General features: G+C 42.6%; 1 protein-coding gene across 3 annotated transcripts in view; it reads right to left on the bottom strand.

The window, feature by feature from the left end:
• Positions 1 to 972: 972 nt before the first annotated feature.
• Positions 973 to 17,567, bottom strand: part of LOC130555404 (E3 ubiquitin-protein ligase SH3RF3-like) — a 40,884-nt gene continuing 24,289 nt past the window's right edge. Inside the window, exons 2-10 of one of the 3 annotated variants that reach the window (XM_057335599.1) lie at positions 13,145 to 13,420; positions 10,474 to 10,569; positions 7,144 to 7,494; positions 6,627 to 6,724; positions 6,324 to 6,494; positions 5,544 to 5,779; positions 4,707 to 5,026; positions 4,103 to 4,458; positions 974 to 3,978 (exon numbers count right to left, since the gene is read on the bottom strand). In XM_057335599.1, the coding sequence (XP_057191582.1) occupies positions 3,810 to 3,978; positions 4,103 to 4,458; positions 4,707 to 5,026; positions 5,544 to 5,779; positions 6,324 to 6,494; positions 6,627 to 6,724; positions 7,144 to 7,494; positions 10,474 to 10,569; positions 13,145 to 13,420 (2,073 nt within the window). In that variant the 3' untranslated portion in view covers positions 974 to 3,809. Of the gene's footprint in view, positions 3,979 to 4,102; positions 4,459 to 4,706; positions 5,027 to 5,543; positions 5,780 to 6,323; positions 6,495 to 6,626; positions 6,725 to 7,143; positions 7,495 to 10,473; positions 10,570 to 13,144; positions 13,421 to 17,567 lie in introns of all 3 variants that reach the window. The other 2 variants (XM_057335600.1, XM_057335601.1) reach the window with 2 other exon arrangements.

Raw genomic sequence — 17,567 nt, 5'->3', positions numbered from 1 at the left:
ACGTTTTTGAGGTGCAACTACATTTCTGATTATGACACTCAAATACTGACAGTTCAATTTCTGTTTGGGTTGGTTTGACTTTGAACGACGAAACCTAAAGTCAAACCTGTTAAGAACTGTTGAGCTCAAAACACTCGCTGACTTCTAGAAGTAAAAGACGACAGTCTGATGTTTGTTTATCAGTGTATTTCAGGACAGTGGCTGTCACATGTGGCCTGGGAGGAATCTTATACTTTTACTGAACTGAAATAACCTTGGCTGGTGTCAAGAGTTTTTGAAATAATCTTGTACATTTGCATTTAGATAGTCAGTCATTGACAGATGTCCAGCTGATTATTGGTTTTGTTACCCAAGTCTTCAGCTGAAGACTAGAAATGTCTAATTACAAGATTGTGCTTCACTTAAACAACAGATGAGACGCACACACAGAGAGAGAGAAAGAGAGAGAGAGAGAGAGAGAGAGAGAGAGCGCAGAAGACAGTCTTTGTATAGTATATAACAGAAATCAGTAGAAACAGAATTGTTGCTGTGGTCTGTATTCTCCTCAGTCCATCTGTAGAATGGATTGAATTTGTTAATGCGAGTTAAAACGGTTCATGTTTCCAAACTCAAGCATTAGCAAATTAGCCAAAGTAATAAATCAATACGCAGTCATAACTATACGAAACTATATGAATGATTTATGACATTTTAATAATTCAGAAATGTTCTGCTGGATTCATGTGGAGCATTGACTCCATTACATACGAGTTTCATTGACATTGACACTGATGATGAGAAACATTAAGATTTAGTTTCCACTTAACACAGAGCGCCACAAATCAGGTGATGTTCTTCATCTGAGGCTCTCCGGTTCTCCATCCTTATTCTTCATCTGGGTTCTGTATAAGAGGAGAAGGAAGGAAAAACAAGCGAGATCTATCTATACTAGTTTTGTGAGATCTATGTAACAATCAGATCTGAACACACGGAACATCACAGCCGACGCTTGCATACAGATTTTTTTCATAAATGTCCTGTTTGACAAGTGTTCCTGTCTGAATAACACACATCATCATGTTTGAAACAAAAGGCATTTATTGCTAAAATGTACCCGACATGAAAGAAAACAAATCATAATCTGTTTATAAGACAATGTTCAAATGAATACAATGTCAAATAGCAGAGAGAAGTTTCATGAGGAAATATTCCTCAACATCTCCACTCCAGCACCAATAGCGTATAAATACATGATAATAATAATATAAACTCTATTCCAAAATCCACAGATTATCAGACATGAGATCACATGCTGTCAAGAAATAATTCAGCCCAAAATTACAATTCTATCATCATTAACTCACCCTCACGTCCTTCAAACCTGTAGGCTACACTGTTATTTTTCTGGCAAACACAAAGAGAAAATAAACGGAATAATCGTTAAACATCTTCTGAAATACTGAGTGTCAGTGTCACATTGTTTTCATCTCGTTAACTCTCCAGTGTTCTGTTAAAGAACAATCTTCAGCAAATAACCGATTCCGTTTCAGGAATATTTCACACCATTTATGATATTTGCATGAAATTAAGTTTGTGCTTTCAGAACATAATGCAGGATTAAGTGCACACGAGGGTGAGAATAACGTGACAGATTGAGATTTGTGTGAATGTTTCTCAGTGGATGCTGGTAACACATGTTCAAGAGTAAAAGCAGCACCTGTGACTGACATCTCCATCACTCATCTCCAACATGTGCGAATACAAAACAGCCGTGTGGAAATGATCACGACATACAGAAGCATGAGAAACAAAGCATTAACACTGGAGGAATCCATCGAAAGCAGTAGAGAGAAAGTCAGAAGTTCAGGCCGTTGTGTCATGGACGTCAACACTGAATGATGCGCTCCATCACCAGATTCAACACTGAACAGACGTGCGTCTTCACATCCAACCATCACACAGGGCGCTTTCTACAAACACATGCTCTCGTCCAATAAAATAAACTTTAGACCTGTTTTTAAACTCTGTGTTTTATGGTGTGAAGTGTCCAAAGACGTCCATCTGTCCCAGAATGAAGCAGAAATGTGTTGTGTTCACTGCTGGTTGTGTAAATGTCAGTAAGCTCGTGTACATGAACATCTTCTCTTCTGACTTCTGCATGTGCTTCACTGAGTTTGTGCTTCAAGGTCTCACGTGAGTTTCCATTTCGCTGGCCTGAAAAATGCGTCACCTGACGGCTCAGAACTCTTCTCAAGGCCTTAAATTCTCTGGATTTGTTAAGACGTCTGATGCTGTAAACTCTGATGCATGCACACACAGTTTTAAAGAAACAACCATCATAGAAAATGAATAAGAGACTTTGTGCTTCACATTTTAGTTTCACAACTCTGTAAACGTTTACGGTCATAAAGAACTGAAAGAATCTCATGAAAACATCCAGGACAGGTTACTCACCCCCCACCACTCAATCCAAAACAACATTGTGTTGCTTTTATCTGCAGAAATGATACACATCTTACTTTATCATGTAAATATAATGTAACAGATGCAAGAAAAATGTATGTTCCTGAATTGAAGCTTACTTTTCTTAATGCAGAATAGAAATAACAGATTTCACCGGATTTATAGTGATTGCACTATACACCATGCACTGTGCTGTGTTTTTCTTATTTTCTCCTGTAAAGCGGCTTTAGAACAATGCACATTGTGAGAAGCGCTATATCAATAAAACTGAATTGAATTTCTGAGCTGGACGTGTTCATGCGATTCATTCATTACATTCACTCAATATCACATCTGTATTGTGCCATCATCATTCAGATCTGCTCTTCATGAAACACCAGATCGAGTGTTGCGAACACGAATGACGTGTGAGCGGCTGTAAGAAAAATTTCATCTGCTGGATTTCACTTCAGTTTATGAAGTTTGATCCACGCACAGCAGAGGGCGCTATAAACACAAACACTTCTGTTTCTCCATATCAAAGACATCACTGAGCCTCAATCCAGATACAAGTGTGTGTGTGTGTGTGTGTGTGTGCGTGCGTGCGTGCGTGCGTGCGTGTGTGTGTGCGTGTGTGTTCGGCAGAATTCAGTAAAAACACAACATGTTGCACTTTCCATGAATAGGGACTACACAGCATCTGAAATCTTTGTGTTCTTTAGCAGAGTAAACAAGAAAACCTTCACCAATGTTACCAAAATCACTTAAAACCCATTAATTCACATCAACAAACATCAAGTTCTTGGTGTCATATGTAACAGGGCTGTAGATGAAGCTCATAAGCTACTTTGAGAGCAAACGCTGGTTTGAAGTTAGTTAAAAACCTAATGTACACACAAGAATAAATACTGTAGTATACTTAATACACTAATCTAGATACTATAGTAAATGTTAACATACACTGCAGTATTTACTACATTCGCTATAGTCTGATTACCGTACTGCAGTACAGTTTACTATAGTAAATAGTCAAGTATACTACAGTTTTCTTCATGTGGATAACTGAATAAAAACATCTGTTCATTGTTCAAATCCTTTGTCTTACTTTGGTTCAACAGTTGAGTTTTTGCTCTAGAATTGTATCAAACTGGAATGAGTTGATTTGTCTGTTTGATGTGTTTTAAAGGTGTTTACCGTGTGCTGTCCCAGTTCTTCAGATTTGTGCTTGGTAAAGAAACAGCAGCGTAAACCGGATGCATGGAAAGTGTCGTGTGCATGTAGGATGGCTCCGTGAGAGGAAATGGCAGTAAAGATGCTTGTTCTGCTCGGACACGGTGACATCACCACCGTGACATCATTCACGTGGCGCTGCAGGCTGATGGGTTTCTTTAGAAGATCTCCACGAAGCTCCCGGGAAACAGACCCGTTCGGCCCGTCCGCTGCAGCGTTCCCTTGTACCAGCCATCTTCTCTCTTCTTGTGCACGAAGACGATGTCGCCCTCCTTCAGTTCTATCTCGGCTTCACTCTGCGGGGGATACGGGACCACCACGCGATACCTGACGGACGCGAGCAGATGAAGAAAGATGAAACAAGAACACACATGAGGACTGACCGAACATTGTTCCATCACAACAGCATCTTGCAGAACAAAGTGTCTGACGAGCTGCTGAGGCGTCTCACCTGTCTCTGGATAAGGGTTTGGGTTCAGGTCTGATGGCAAGCGGGGAGGACGAGCAGGGCTGGCGTGCCGGTGGAGACACAGAGAAGTTCAGATCCAGCGAGCCGGACTTTCTGTGCAGAGGCACCATGCCCATAGCGCCCTGCATCTCGCTCTCGATGGGACAGGACCCGGCCCGACCGTGACCTCCTGCTGACCTCAGCTCCGGAGCCATGGCACCCTGCACAGAGGACGACGAGGGCTTGACGGACGGGACGCGCGGATCATGTGTCGGAGACACGGACGGAGGTGAGCGAGATTTCTTCTTTGCTGCAGCTCCAGACAGCAGTTTGAGCAAACCACTGCTCTTCTTCTCTTTCTGTATGTGAGAGAGAGAGCTGTGAGTGATCATCTATCTGTGATGTGAGAACAAGAGGAGATCCAGCAGAACATCATCATCACGTCTTCATTTCAATATTAAATCTGTATGGATAACAGCATTTATTACTGACTGAACACAGATGTGACTCTGAAATCCCGTCTCATTTCACATCTCAACACGTCTCAAACTGTGTCTGGATTCCTCAAAATGATCTGAGCTGTGATCTCATCCTCGTCCTCTCTCACCTTTTTCTCTTCGAGTTTGTGGAATCCTGTGACGGCGGTGTGTGCGTGTGCGGGGGATGAGGACGACAGCGGACAGACGGGTGCGTCTCCTCCGTTCAGATGAGCTGCACTCATGTTGGGCGGTGTGATGGCGGCGGCGGCGGAGCTCAGAGGTACGAGAGGTCGTACAGACGCTGGACAGAGAGGAGCGGGCTGATGGGAAGAGTGAGACTGAGGAGCCGCCACCATCGAGAGAGGTCGACTGGAGCAGGGCGAGCGTGAGGGGCTGGCCTGAGCTCTGAGAGGACTGACACCTGACGGGACTCGCTCCGGACTGTGAACTGATGAAGAACAGCAACACAACATCATCAAACCTGAAACTATCCGTCTGTGGGGTCACAGGTACACAAGTGTCATCATTACGTGAGACAACACATGACATCAGCACACGTGATCAATGAACCTGCGCATTCTGACACGTCTTCACTTATTTCAACTCCTGTGTGTGTGTCGTCCTGCCACAGCGCACAACTGCCGAAAACACAACCCAGCAATTACTGTCAACGCTGGGCGGTGAGACATTCATTACAACACACGTCTGATCTGAGCGCTAACACACTTTACCACACTAATACATCACACACAATCTGACCTCAATACAGCTGAGATATCAGCAGCACACACACATGCTCGAACACACACACACACACACATGCTCGAACACACACACACACACACACACTCATGCACAAACACACACATGCACGCTCACACAAAGGTATTTTGCTTGTTCATCATTTTCTTTACACACACATCATCATCGTTCGTGATGGACGGGATAGATGTTTTCTCACTCACCTAACTGCTTGGGCGAGCGAGTTTGATTGACAGCTTGTTGACTGCGCAGACAGTTCTTCAGATGCATGGCTGCGTGCTGCAGCTGCGGTGATGACGGGCTGTTGAGAGGTGTGCTGGATCGTGACGCAGACGGCAGCAGAACGGGACTCGAGGGGCCTGTAGAACCCGGTGATCCAGGAGCTGACGTCATTCTGTCTGAAACACACGCTCGAGTCTGACCCACTGCAAACGGAGCCCTGCAAGCACACACACACACACACGCACATCAACACAAAACCTCCGTCAGACTAGAGTTGGTTTGTAGAAGACAACAGTGACTCCAGTCACATACATGTATTATTATTCAGAAACACATTTGATTGGCTCAAGGCTGCTATAATGACAAACGTGAGCAATGAAATGATTTCACGCTGCTCTTAAGATGCCGTGACGTCATGTGTGTGAAGTTTCCACAGCTGAGAATCACACATCTCAAACGTGTTCCGAATGTACAGAGCACTGAATGTTTCTGGATTGCAGGTGGCAAAGGATCATGGGTATTTTCAGCAGACATGTGATAATGAGGCTGGAAATAATGCGAGGAAACGACTTCAGCGAGATCACACACGCTCTGGTAAATGAGACGTCGAAACTCAAGAAATCATTTCAGATGCAATGCATTGTGATGCTGCCATTAATCAGAAAGCATGTCTCGAGCACGTGACTGATGACATGAAGATGTGAACAGCACAGTTGTGACTAGCGATGAGAACATAAACCATCAGTTCTGGTGTGTTGTACCTGGAAACAGGCGTGACGTAGTTTCCCGGGAAAACTCCAGATGCTCCCGAGCGCATGGCCGTTCCTTTAAACCATCCGTCCTGACATTTCTCCATCACGCGGTACATCTCTCCTTTCCTCAGCTCCAGCTCATCTGCTTTCTGGGGTTTATAAGCGTACAGGGCCAGATAACTGCACACAGAACCACACCAACATCCCAGTCAGCTGAAGAGTCCTTCTTTCACCGCTTTCACTACACACGCTGCTTCAGTCCCTCATTACTGATGCTTCAGGTTTACAGGTGTGATGATGGGATGGACTCACATGTTTAGAGGAAGCTGGACTTTAGTGGCAGCGAGCAGATCTCCTGATGTTGAGGTGACGCGTGAAGAAACTCCTGGCGCTGATGTCACAGAACAATCCTGGCCAAATAAAACACAGGTGTTTCATCAGAAGCATTCATCCGAACGATCACTGACAGACACAACTGAACCTTACAGACGAAGAATCATTGAAAAGAGCCAATCACGTTCGCTTCATTCTTCTGTGAGGATGACGACAGCATCTCACTCATGACAGCATGTATATGTGCTTCAAATGACACGCCGGGATGCACTCTGGGTGATCCTTCGTATGAGCCAGCTACGGTATGAACAGACTCAAGCCATGCTGATGTCAGCAGATGTGTGTGTGTGAGAAACAACCCATAATAATCTGTTAGCAGCTGACGTGTTTGACTGACGGACACCAGCAGCTATGGCATGAGAGAGCAGCGCAGGGTCGCATGGGTTCAGGTCAAAGGTCATGAGGCATCATCATGGATGTTTGTGTGGAGCTGTACCTGTTGTGTTGTTGGCGCGCTGGAGGAGAGATGCGGACAGTCTGGGATACGGGCGGCCGCTCGGGGATCAGAGGAGCTGATGAGGACGGGAGCGCTGATCTCCATCGAGTGTCTGGTGTTTCCCATCACCTGCGCCGTGCGCTGCGTCACACTGAGAGCCGTGAACGAGTGACGCTTCTTTGCGTTTTTCTTGCCCTCCACGCGTCTGTGAACGCCTGCGCTACCATTACAGCTCACGGCGGCGCTAGGTCCAGGACACGGAGCCGCCGCGGGACTACACGGGTCAGTGCTGGGACCCGGCGTCAGGGTGGGTTTATCCATCTCCATCAGCTGCTTAGCCGTCTCATTCAACTACACAAACAACACACAATACACAACAAGAAAGTCCTCGTTCATCCGGCGTCACGGCAGTCTGAACTAGAGCTGAAGATCTTTGCCCGAACCCGACGGACCCGACATGACCCGATGGTTTCGGTCGGGTTCGGGCTTAATTTCTATCATTCTACACGGGCTCGGGCTTGCGCGGTAAATGAGCGGTCATGTGATGCGTTCCGATTAGCGCGAGAAAGGATGCTGAGGAGGCGAAACGGAGGCTTGCCTCTGGCGATTACGTTTTGGTTGCACCAGTCTGAGGTGAGGAAAAGTTTTGACCGTGTGCATAATGAGAATAATGAGCCAGTGGGATATGTGAGATGGTACGATGTTGCAGAGGACTTCTTTTATTTCTTTGTTCCAACTTCCAAGTGGCCTGTAGCCTACGTTAGTCATTAATAAAGTATGTTAAAACATGTATAAATGACGCATTCTTGACAAAAGCTGTGTGCGTGCGCACATTTGAATGGCCTAATGTCGGGCTGTAAACGGGTTCGGGCTTTTAAAAAGCTGTCAATCAAAATGTACTGGTCAGGCTCGGACCGAATTCTGTCGGGCTCGGACCCTGTCGGGCCTAACTTTTAAGGCCCGATTACAGCTCTAGTCTGAACCCGTGTGAGGTTCTGCTGTCTTTATATGATGAGTCCTTAGTGTCGTGAAGAGAATCATTTCATATGTTAATGACATGTAAACGATGGACACTGCAGTGGTCGATATATATCAGGTGATTTATGCACAGCTTGTGAGTGAAGTACGGGAGAATGCTGCTGCACCCCAAAGCCAGAGGGCGCTCTCGTGCGGAAACTCACATGCTCACACACAAACAAGCTACGCATTAAAACAAATATCGACACATTGCACATCGCAGCCAGCTCGGTCACAATAGCATTTAGTGGTGTCGCGATACAGTATCGTGCAGTATTATTATAACTCTGACATCACGGGGTCACACACAATAAATCAAAACATGTTCATCACTTTTAGACAAAACAACAACATATAATGTACAAATGAAACAAAGAAAATCACAAGAGAGCATGAATAAACCAATCGACCAGTCCAGAGTTTAACATTCTTACAAAAGATTCAAAGAAATGATTGTGCCTACAACAATCCCAGATGAATCGAAACTCTCCTGAAGCAGTTTCCATCAGACATCTCGGTCACAAAACTAAATTCAAGCAAACATCTTCATATCAAACGCAACGGTGATGATGAGGAATAGGGATGGGATGTGTCCTTTAAATGTCTTCACCTCAGGAATAGTGCTTGTTGTTTGTTTAAATGGGAATGATTCCTCTGAATGTAAGATGGTGATTATACACACTTAACAGTACACAGTTGTTGTGTCACAGAGTTCTTTGGGAAGGTTGTGTGTGTCCATTCCTGGAGCTGTCACCTTTGAATTCATGTGTGAAATGTTGTTCATAAAGGCCAGGTGTAAAGTTCAGACACTTCAGATCACATGATCACCAACTGAGCCAATCATAGAATCCAGCAGAGACATCACACACATCTGTTCTCCAGCAGAATCATCACCTGACACTTCTTATATTTGAAGAGTTTGCTTCCAAAACGCGATAAACGCCATAAAAAAGAAAAAGAGTTTCCGCCAAAATCAGTATTGTATCAGGTCGGTATTGAAAAGTCACTTTTTAATTTGACGCACAAATGCGATATCCGCCGTGTTATTGTGTCATGCTTTCTCCCTTTCTTTCCAGACCGCAGTATAGGCCAGTCTCACTTCTCTGCAGAACGCGATATATCCGCTCAGCCAATCACAGCACAGCATTCCACGCACTGTAAACCATAATGGTGGCGGCTCCTAGTTTCCCTGATCTACTTTCTACTTTGTGTTCAACAAACAAACAAAAAAGAATCATTTTGACGGCATTGATGAACCTGTGCTGGTGTCTGCGGTGGGGAAGAACCATAAGCCATCGAAATCTAATCATTTACGCGAGGAGATTAAGACGACGAGGCAGTAATTTATAGCATTAAAAAGATGAGCCGTTGAATTCATTTCAGGAGCGCTGACTGACTGAACGTGTTTTAGTCCAGTGCCTGTGTGTAAGATTAGTATTGTATTGAGTTCAACTCACTTTGTTGTGTATTTTCAACAGTTTCAATATGAAAAATAACTTTTATATTGATTCAATGGATTTATTTTGCAATGCATTTAGAAAAAAAATTGTTATGGATTTATTGCATTTTGGGGAAAAATGATCAGTTTTTATAATAATCTTTTAAAATCTATCTGGATTTGAATGTTTTACGTTACTAGAACCTAAAGATGCTAGGTGAAACTTAGAACAGAAAATAGTGGTTTTCATCTCGCCACTTTCTTTGTAAAGAAAACACATTCTTACTCAAATGAATCAAAATGGATTTATAGCGTTTTGGAACCAAACTCTTCAAATACAGTTTAGTGCAGATGTACATTATCATCACATATCTCTTTAAAAAAAAAAAAAGTCTCTATTTATTTATTTCTCTCATCTTAAAGACAGCCGTGTGATTGAGGTGACCACAGCATGACCGCTGGTACACACACGGCAGACCAAGAGAGAATCCTACAGCACGTTCTGATGGAAATCTCTGGAATTACATTACAAATAAAGAAAACTCATCTGCGTGTGATCGTCATGACAACAATCACAAGATCTGATCATCCAATCAGACAACATCACCTGTGTGTGAGTAAAGCAGTCTGATAGTTTCAATGGCTTGACCTCTCTGTGTTGTGCCTCGTTCTCGCTGTGCACGCTCTCAGAATCAGTACATATTACCCATCATGCATTCTGGGCAGATAAAGCTCATGAATGAAAACTCATGATGTGTGTGAATCTGCTGCATGTTCATTTCCTCGTCTGACAAACATCATCAGTGTATGTATACAGAGATCTTCTGCACTGTGAAACAAGACGACACACACATGCAGACATTTAAAGCACTTACTTCAACGTACAGGATGGGGAAAATCCCAATCTTATCTCCCAGCATGCCTTCTGCCCAGTTATCATCCACCCTTCTTATGACAGTCAGGATTTCATCCTGTGAGAGAGGACACACACACACACACACACGCAGACGTGCACATGCACACGCAAACACACACACACACACACACACACACACACACACACACACACACACACACACACACACACACACACACACACACACACACACACACACACACACACACACAGTGAGTTATAGTAAGTCTTATGATATCACGTGATCTGGGGCCTCATTTATAACCGTTGCGTACGCACAAAGCATGCCCTGAAAGAGGCGTACTCCAAAGATGGGATTTATAAAAACAAACTTGACGGAAAAATGTGCGCACCTGCACCCAAACTCTGACCCATGTGACCAGTCTAAATGCTGTAAACATTTCAACGCTGCAGAGACCTTCTTTGGCTTTAATCTATTTATAATAGCCTAATTATTATTATTAATTATTATAACAATTATTCATTTGGAAATCTCAGTGAATCTCATGTGTGGCCATTTGTGATTTCGTTGTGGAGATAAAGGATGGGATTGGGGGTTTTCGGCAGTTTTACATGATTTTTTGCACACAAAAAAAATGATGGCATCTGATAGCGGTTGGACCCGGAAACAGTATACGTCCATTATGGTGCGTGACGTCAGGCTTAACAAGCGGATTGGATTAATATACAGTCTGATTAATATACAAATCAGTATTCATGAGGTGCTTTGCATTGACTAATCATGGGCGTGTACAGGGCGGGATATGAGACTGATTCACGTACGCACACTTGCAGGTGATCTGTGATTTATAAAGCCAATATTGCTTACAGGTGTGCGTACGCACAGTTTTATAAGTCGGAATAATTTTTGGCGTACGCTATTTTTGGCTTTCAGGCGCACGTACACTTTTAGTGAGGATCCTACGCACAGTTTTATAAATGAGACCCCAGGTCATTTGATCATTTTCCTGTTTTCTATGATTTTTCATGTGTCTACTGTCTGTACTGATGTGTGTGTTGATTATTCTGAAGCTGCTTCGCTACAAGGCAACATTGTGAAAATGCTTATAGAAATACATTTACACTGAAGAGATAAGATGAGAGTTTACTTATAAAGATGTGTTCTGATCCGATGACTGAATCTTTGTGAAGCTGCAGCTGCTCGACTCTGTGTGTGTGTGTGTGTGTGTGACAGATGGACAGGAAGTCAAGCAGCCGAATGATCAAACTGAGACCACAGAGCTCCTTCAGTGTCTTCACAACACCTGCTGCACATCAAAGCATCATGGGTAAGCAGAGCACACACGCACGCGCACGCACACACACACGCACGCACGCACGCACACACACACGCACGCACGCACGCACGCACGCACACACACACACACACACACACACACACACACACACACACACACACGCGCACATACACACACATGCACATACACACACATGTCTGGTTTATATCCCCGTGGGGACAGTCCATAGGCGTAATGTTTTTATACTGTACAAACTGTATATTCTATCCCCTATCCCTAACCCTATCCCTAAACCTAAAGATCATAGAACACTTTTTGCATTTTTAGATTTGTAAAAAATATTGTTCTGTACAATTTATAAGCTTTTGTGCCCATGAGGACCTCAATTTTGGTCCCCACAGTGACACGAGTCCCCATGTGTTGGTGTGCATTCAGGTTTAGGTCCCCACCGGGATATACAAACATGAACACACACACACACACACACACACACACAGCTCTCTCATTTCTTAAAGTGAAACATCTGAAGCATGTCTCTGGAGATCATCATACACTACATGACTCAATCAAACCCAATAGAAGAGAAGAATCCATCATAACTTTTATTCAGATTTGTTTGGTCATTTCTAAACTACAACAGCACACAAAAGATTGAATGGTCATATCTTAAAAAAGTGTCTTGTGTGTATGTGGCGGAATCAAACTACACACATCTTTAAAATGATAATAATCCACTCAAGTCTGTGAATAAAGAGTTTAGAGTCAAATAAAATCACTGTAATTCACTCCAGTTGTTTAATACTGTTATTAAATATCATACATGTCTCATAAATGTGTCAATATCATTACTGCTCATTCACGTGACCGTGGGCTGTTTACAGAAAGAGCAGCTCATCCAATCAGAATTCAGACTGTTGGCGTGATTATGATCATACAGACGACAGAAGCAAATGACCGTATAAAAGCTTTGATTTATGTCATATGAATGATTCATGAGTGTGTCAGTATGCCGTCTCTCTCTGTCTTTCAGTTCCTCTGAGAGATCTGATTCACATCACACACACTCACACCAGTGTCGTTTCATGAAGTGTACAGATATTGATGTTCTCCATCTCAACACACACACACACACGCAACGCAACGCAAAAACAAACAAACATCTTCTATTTGATTCACACAACATACAGACGCACCATCAGGTTTTCTCAACATCAGTTTCACATGTCACTTCTGATTGGACGATTGGACATTCCATTCAAATGAACTGAGATGCACTGTTGCTTAGCAACCGTAAACTGTCCACAGGTAAAATAGTGACCTATGATTAAACTCCTTTTATCAGCTAGATGTTGAACACATGTCTTTCTTTACCTTAGTGAAGGTCAAGCAGTCTTTGTCTTGATCTTTATCTTTAACCTCAAAGTCATAGAGAGCTTTTCCCTGCGGAGGCGTCTGAGACAGCGGTCTGATGCACTGAATGTAACTGGCCGGCAGAAAACCATGACTTCCGTTCAGCTCCCCGTGATACCAGTTCTCATCCACCTTCCGTCTCAGAATGATGATGTCTCCCTTGTTGAACTTCAGGTCACCCGGCTCTTTTCCCTCGTAGCTGTAAAGTGCTTTACCACACGGTAACTGAGGAACATTCTGTCAGAAAACACAACATGATGATGTCAGAGATCTGTCTGATAAAACACAGTCTCTCTACTCCTAAACCCAACCATCACACAACACTCTGTGCACTGCTACCCGTGGGGAACACACACACACACACGCACACACACACGCACGCACGCACGCACGCACGCACGCACGCACGCACACATGCACACACACACACAATTTTTACTGGGTCAAGCAAAGATGGCAATTTATGTCACAGGAGAATAGAAAATAGAGAAAAATACCCATAGTAATTTAGTTGCTGTTTTCCTAAAGCTTGTAAAATCAAGGATTTTGATTGACTTCCATTAAGTAAGGGATAATGTCCAGGCAGCCGGTTGTTATGGCAGAAATAAAGGTCTTTTGTTATTTCATGATACAGCCGGCTGCTTGTACATTATCCCGCTTATTACACGGCTACTTGCCACATGAGAGAAAACTGGACATAAAATGTGAATCTGAAATATTTGATCAGCTCATTTTTACCGAATGCAGACCTTCCGTGAGGAAAAGCCCTTTACTTTTGGTTTTAAAGTAAGAAATGACGCTCAAATGTCACGAACGGGTAATTTGGTTTAATCGTTTGTAAATATATTGTCATATATGTGATTAAAAGACATATTTATATTTCATTTGACAAAAAAACTGTCAAAATGACTTGCTGCATCCGGGTTACCGTGTGTTATTAGTTTTGAGCGGTTGTTATCTGGGAATAACGAACCTGCAAATGTCACAACTGGCCAATCAGAATCAAGCTTTCCAACCAGCCGTGTGATCATATAAATGAATGCATGATCTTTTAAAGTTTGAAATGATTTGGTGTTTAAACGGGACTCTGTGAAATTGTTGAGGAACAGTTGTATTTTTCATTTAAACATGCCACAAGTTGCTAAGTGTCTCATTTATTTTGTGTAGTATGTGAATTGTAATAAAATGGAATTTTGACAATCAAATCTCTCTCAAGTCTCTGTCTCTGATGGTGTGTTATATTGATGGTCTCGTCCTGCATTATTAATGTTGCAGTCTGTGTTCCAGACAGATGTTGAAATAACAGCTATAAGGCTGAAGAAGAGACGTTCGTCATCACCTCAGATAAACGTTTGTTTACACACAACAATCATCTGTCTCTAGACATCAGTAAAAAAACAAACAACAAAACAAACATTTCATTCACACGTAATACGGAAAAACAACTTTGAACCAGAGTTAATATAGTTTTGATTTGAGTTTTATTCATATTTAAAATTATCTTTTAATTTTAGTTAAAGTTTTAGCAATTTTGGTATATGCTTTTATCATTTTATAATTGATTTGTTTACTTTTTACATTGCTATTTAAGATTTTTCATTTAGTTTAAGTTTTTCCAAAAATGTTTAGGTCAATATTTGATGATTTCAATGAAGTTTTAATCTGAGTAAACTAGAAGAACCTTGCTTTGAACATTTGTAAATGACGTGTCGTGGACAAACAAGCATTTGTTTATCTTAACTTCATAACCCAGAAGAACTGTGACAGCCTGAAAACAACATGGATGATGAAAATATCAACAAACACATCCACTGTAGATACACAATCTCCACACACTTCAGCACACACATCTCTCTCTCTTTCCCATCATGCCTCTGTTCTGGACACATGACGTGTATCCTGAGAGGGGTCATCAACATGGCATTTTCTCTCTCATAAAGAACGCTGCAGTCTACGGCTGTTAACAAACAGCTGGAAAACATCAGCGCTCTGGAACGCTGCTGGAGTCTCCGAGCGCTCGCCGAGACCGTATGAGAAACAGACCCTTCACATCACGCCACGTACGCATGTTAAACATCAGACAATAACCTGCGTGTCACTTCCACAGATTTATCTGTAGCTGCTCTTTAAAGAGCAACATTCCGTTTGATATGAGGATTTATAAACATCGTGAACTACACTTTCCAAGAAATGTCTGGATGAAACCAAACACCAACGTAAACGTGATGATGCATTTAGTATAAGAATGAAAAGTGAATGTTTGATGTTTAACACACACACACACACACACACACACACACACACACACACACACACACACACAGATCTGAGTCAGTTTCATGAATGTAAATAAATGTGATTGACAGTGATGTGAGCACACTTCTATCCCGTGTGTGTAGTTTTCCTCATGGATTTATTGGTCCCTGTGGACATCATGGGCCTGTAGTGTACTGTACTTCATTAAGTGTGCATTCTTCTTGTGTTAGGTCACACAGCATCTCAGCATCTTTCTGGGCTTGTGTTTGTGTTTTATTTTGGTGCCCGAGGCTAGAACGCCAGCGCAGGATTTACTGCAGTAAAGTTCATGAACACAACATGATGAATGATGACAACCATGAGCCCCAGCGGCACTACAGCGCTTCTCAGGACGCTCTGGTCTGGTGTGTCTGCAGGTGTTTCAGCAACACTACATTTCACTCACGCCGACATGAAACTACTGTAAAGCGCAGAGAACACAATGCTTCATCACATGCAATGACTTCATTCTTCATGTCTGTCCCTGCTGTGGGACTCGTTTACAACACGCTTGTGTCCCGTGCCGCTCTCTCGCTCACACGTACACACACGTGATAATTCAGATAACACCGCAGAACACAACATACCGCACATCTGCAAAATGTCATCATCTCACTGAGAGTCATTTCATAATAACAACACACACACACATACAGGTTTCTAGCGTACGGTCACAGTGTCCAGTCTTACAGTAAAATATCTGTCCGCCTGCGTGAAGATCAGACTAGGTGATGAAGATGAATGAATGAACACACACACACACTAGAGCAGATCTTCTGACGTCCTTGACCTACAAAAAACCCTCCATGACAGAAACTGGGTCTTCTACACACATTACACATTCAACAGACGGCTGATATTTATCATAAACTGAAGATTACTTGTGACACTATAACAAAAGAATCAGAGAGTTTATATTCTACTCCACCTTGAAGCATCTAGCATCTATATGAACAAGGAAACAAATAAAGTGTGATGAAGATGATGTGAGAAAGATAAATGCAGGACAGAATAAAGGCTGAACACAGAACGGAGGGGTCAGCGAGCGTCATCCGTAACATTTACTGATGACATTTGAAGAAGATTTGACTGCAATTCAATAAATATAAGAGTTTAAATTAATGTGTTTTATTATCATCCAGGTAACTGCACACACGCGCACACACAGTATAACCATATAGAATCAAACATGATGTGGTGTGATGTGTGCTGATCTGATCTGAGATCTGTCTAAATCCTCCATCCTTTAGAAACACTTGTGCTGAATGAATGCATTAAAGGTCCAGTGTATGAAATTTAGCAGCATCTCGTGGTGAGGTTGTGAGTTACAACCAATAGCTCACTCCACCGCTCACCCCTCCCGTTCACAGCACTACAGAGGCTGAGAGAGGATTGAAATGTCCTCATGTTTTTGCTTCTTTGCCGAAGGTGGTAATGCATTTATGAAACATGTTGTGTAGAGCAGCTTGTCCTTTTAGGGCTACCGTAGAAACAACAGAGCTCGACATTAACGCTTGTCCGGGACAAGTGAATGTTTTGTATGGGCAAGTGAGAGAGAATTTTACTTGCCCAACCGGACAAGCAACTGGAAAAAAAAAGAATAACAACAGTGCGACATACATGTAGAATAATAAGAATAGGGCCAATAGACAGAGCTGCGTGTTTGTGTGAAGTGCGTTTGTTGTGGTTGTGCTTGTTTGTGTGTAACAATAATCAATGGCGCACCGCACTGAGTCCATGTAACTAGATACGGACGCGGAATCCTGTTATTTAAATATGAATTATGTGCACAGTTTAACATACAACACGAGTGATGGTCGAGGATTTATCTGTGTCTGCACTGTATGAGGATATGAACACATGAACTTCATCTCCACAGTTTATTTTATGAGCGTTTTACTGTTTGAGTGAAGCTATAGGCAAACACATAAAAACTTCAGTCTTCCCGAAGACCTGTCAAAATAAAAGTCCCGTTAAATTGAACACTCAGACAAAAAATACTGTAGTCTACTATAGTATTTGCTATTGAAATTGTAGTGCCCTTGTAGTAAATTGATAAACACTGTATACTATAGAAAAGTTCAGAAAC

This window comes from Triplophysa rosa, linkage group LG6, assembly GCF_024868665.1.
Source record: "Triplophysa rosa linkage group LG6, Trosa_1v2, whole genome shotgun sequence".
Taxonomy (NCBI): domain Eukaryota; kingdom Metazoa; phylum Chordata; class Actinopteri; order Cypriniformes; family Nemacheilidae; genus Triplophysa; species Triplophysa rosa.
This window is presented reverse-complemented; position numbering and strand designations above follow the sequence as displayed.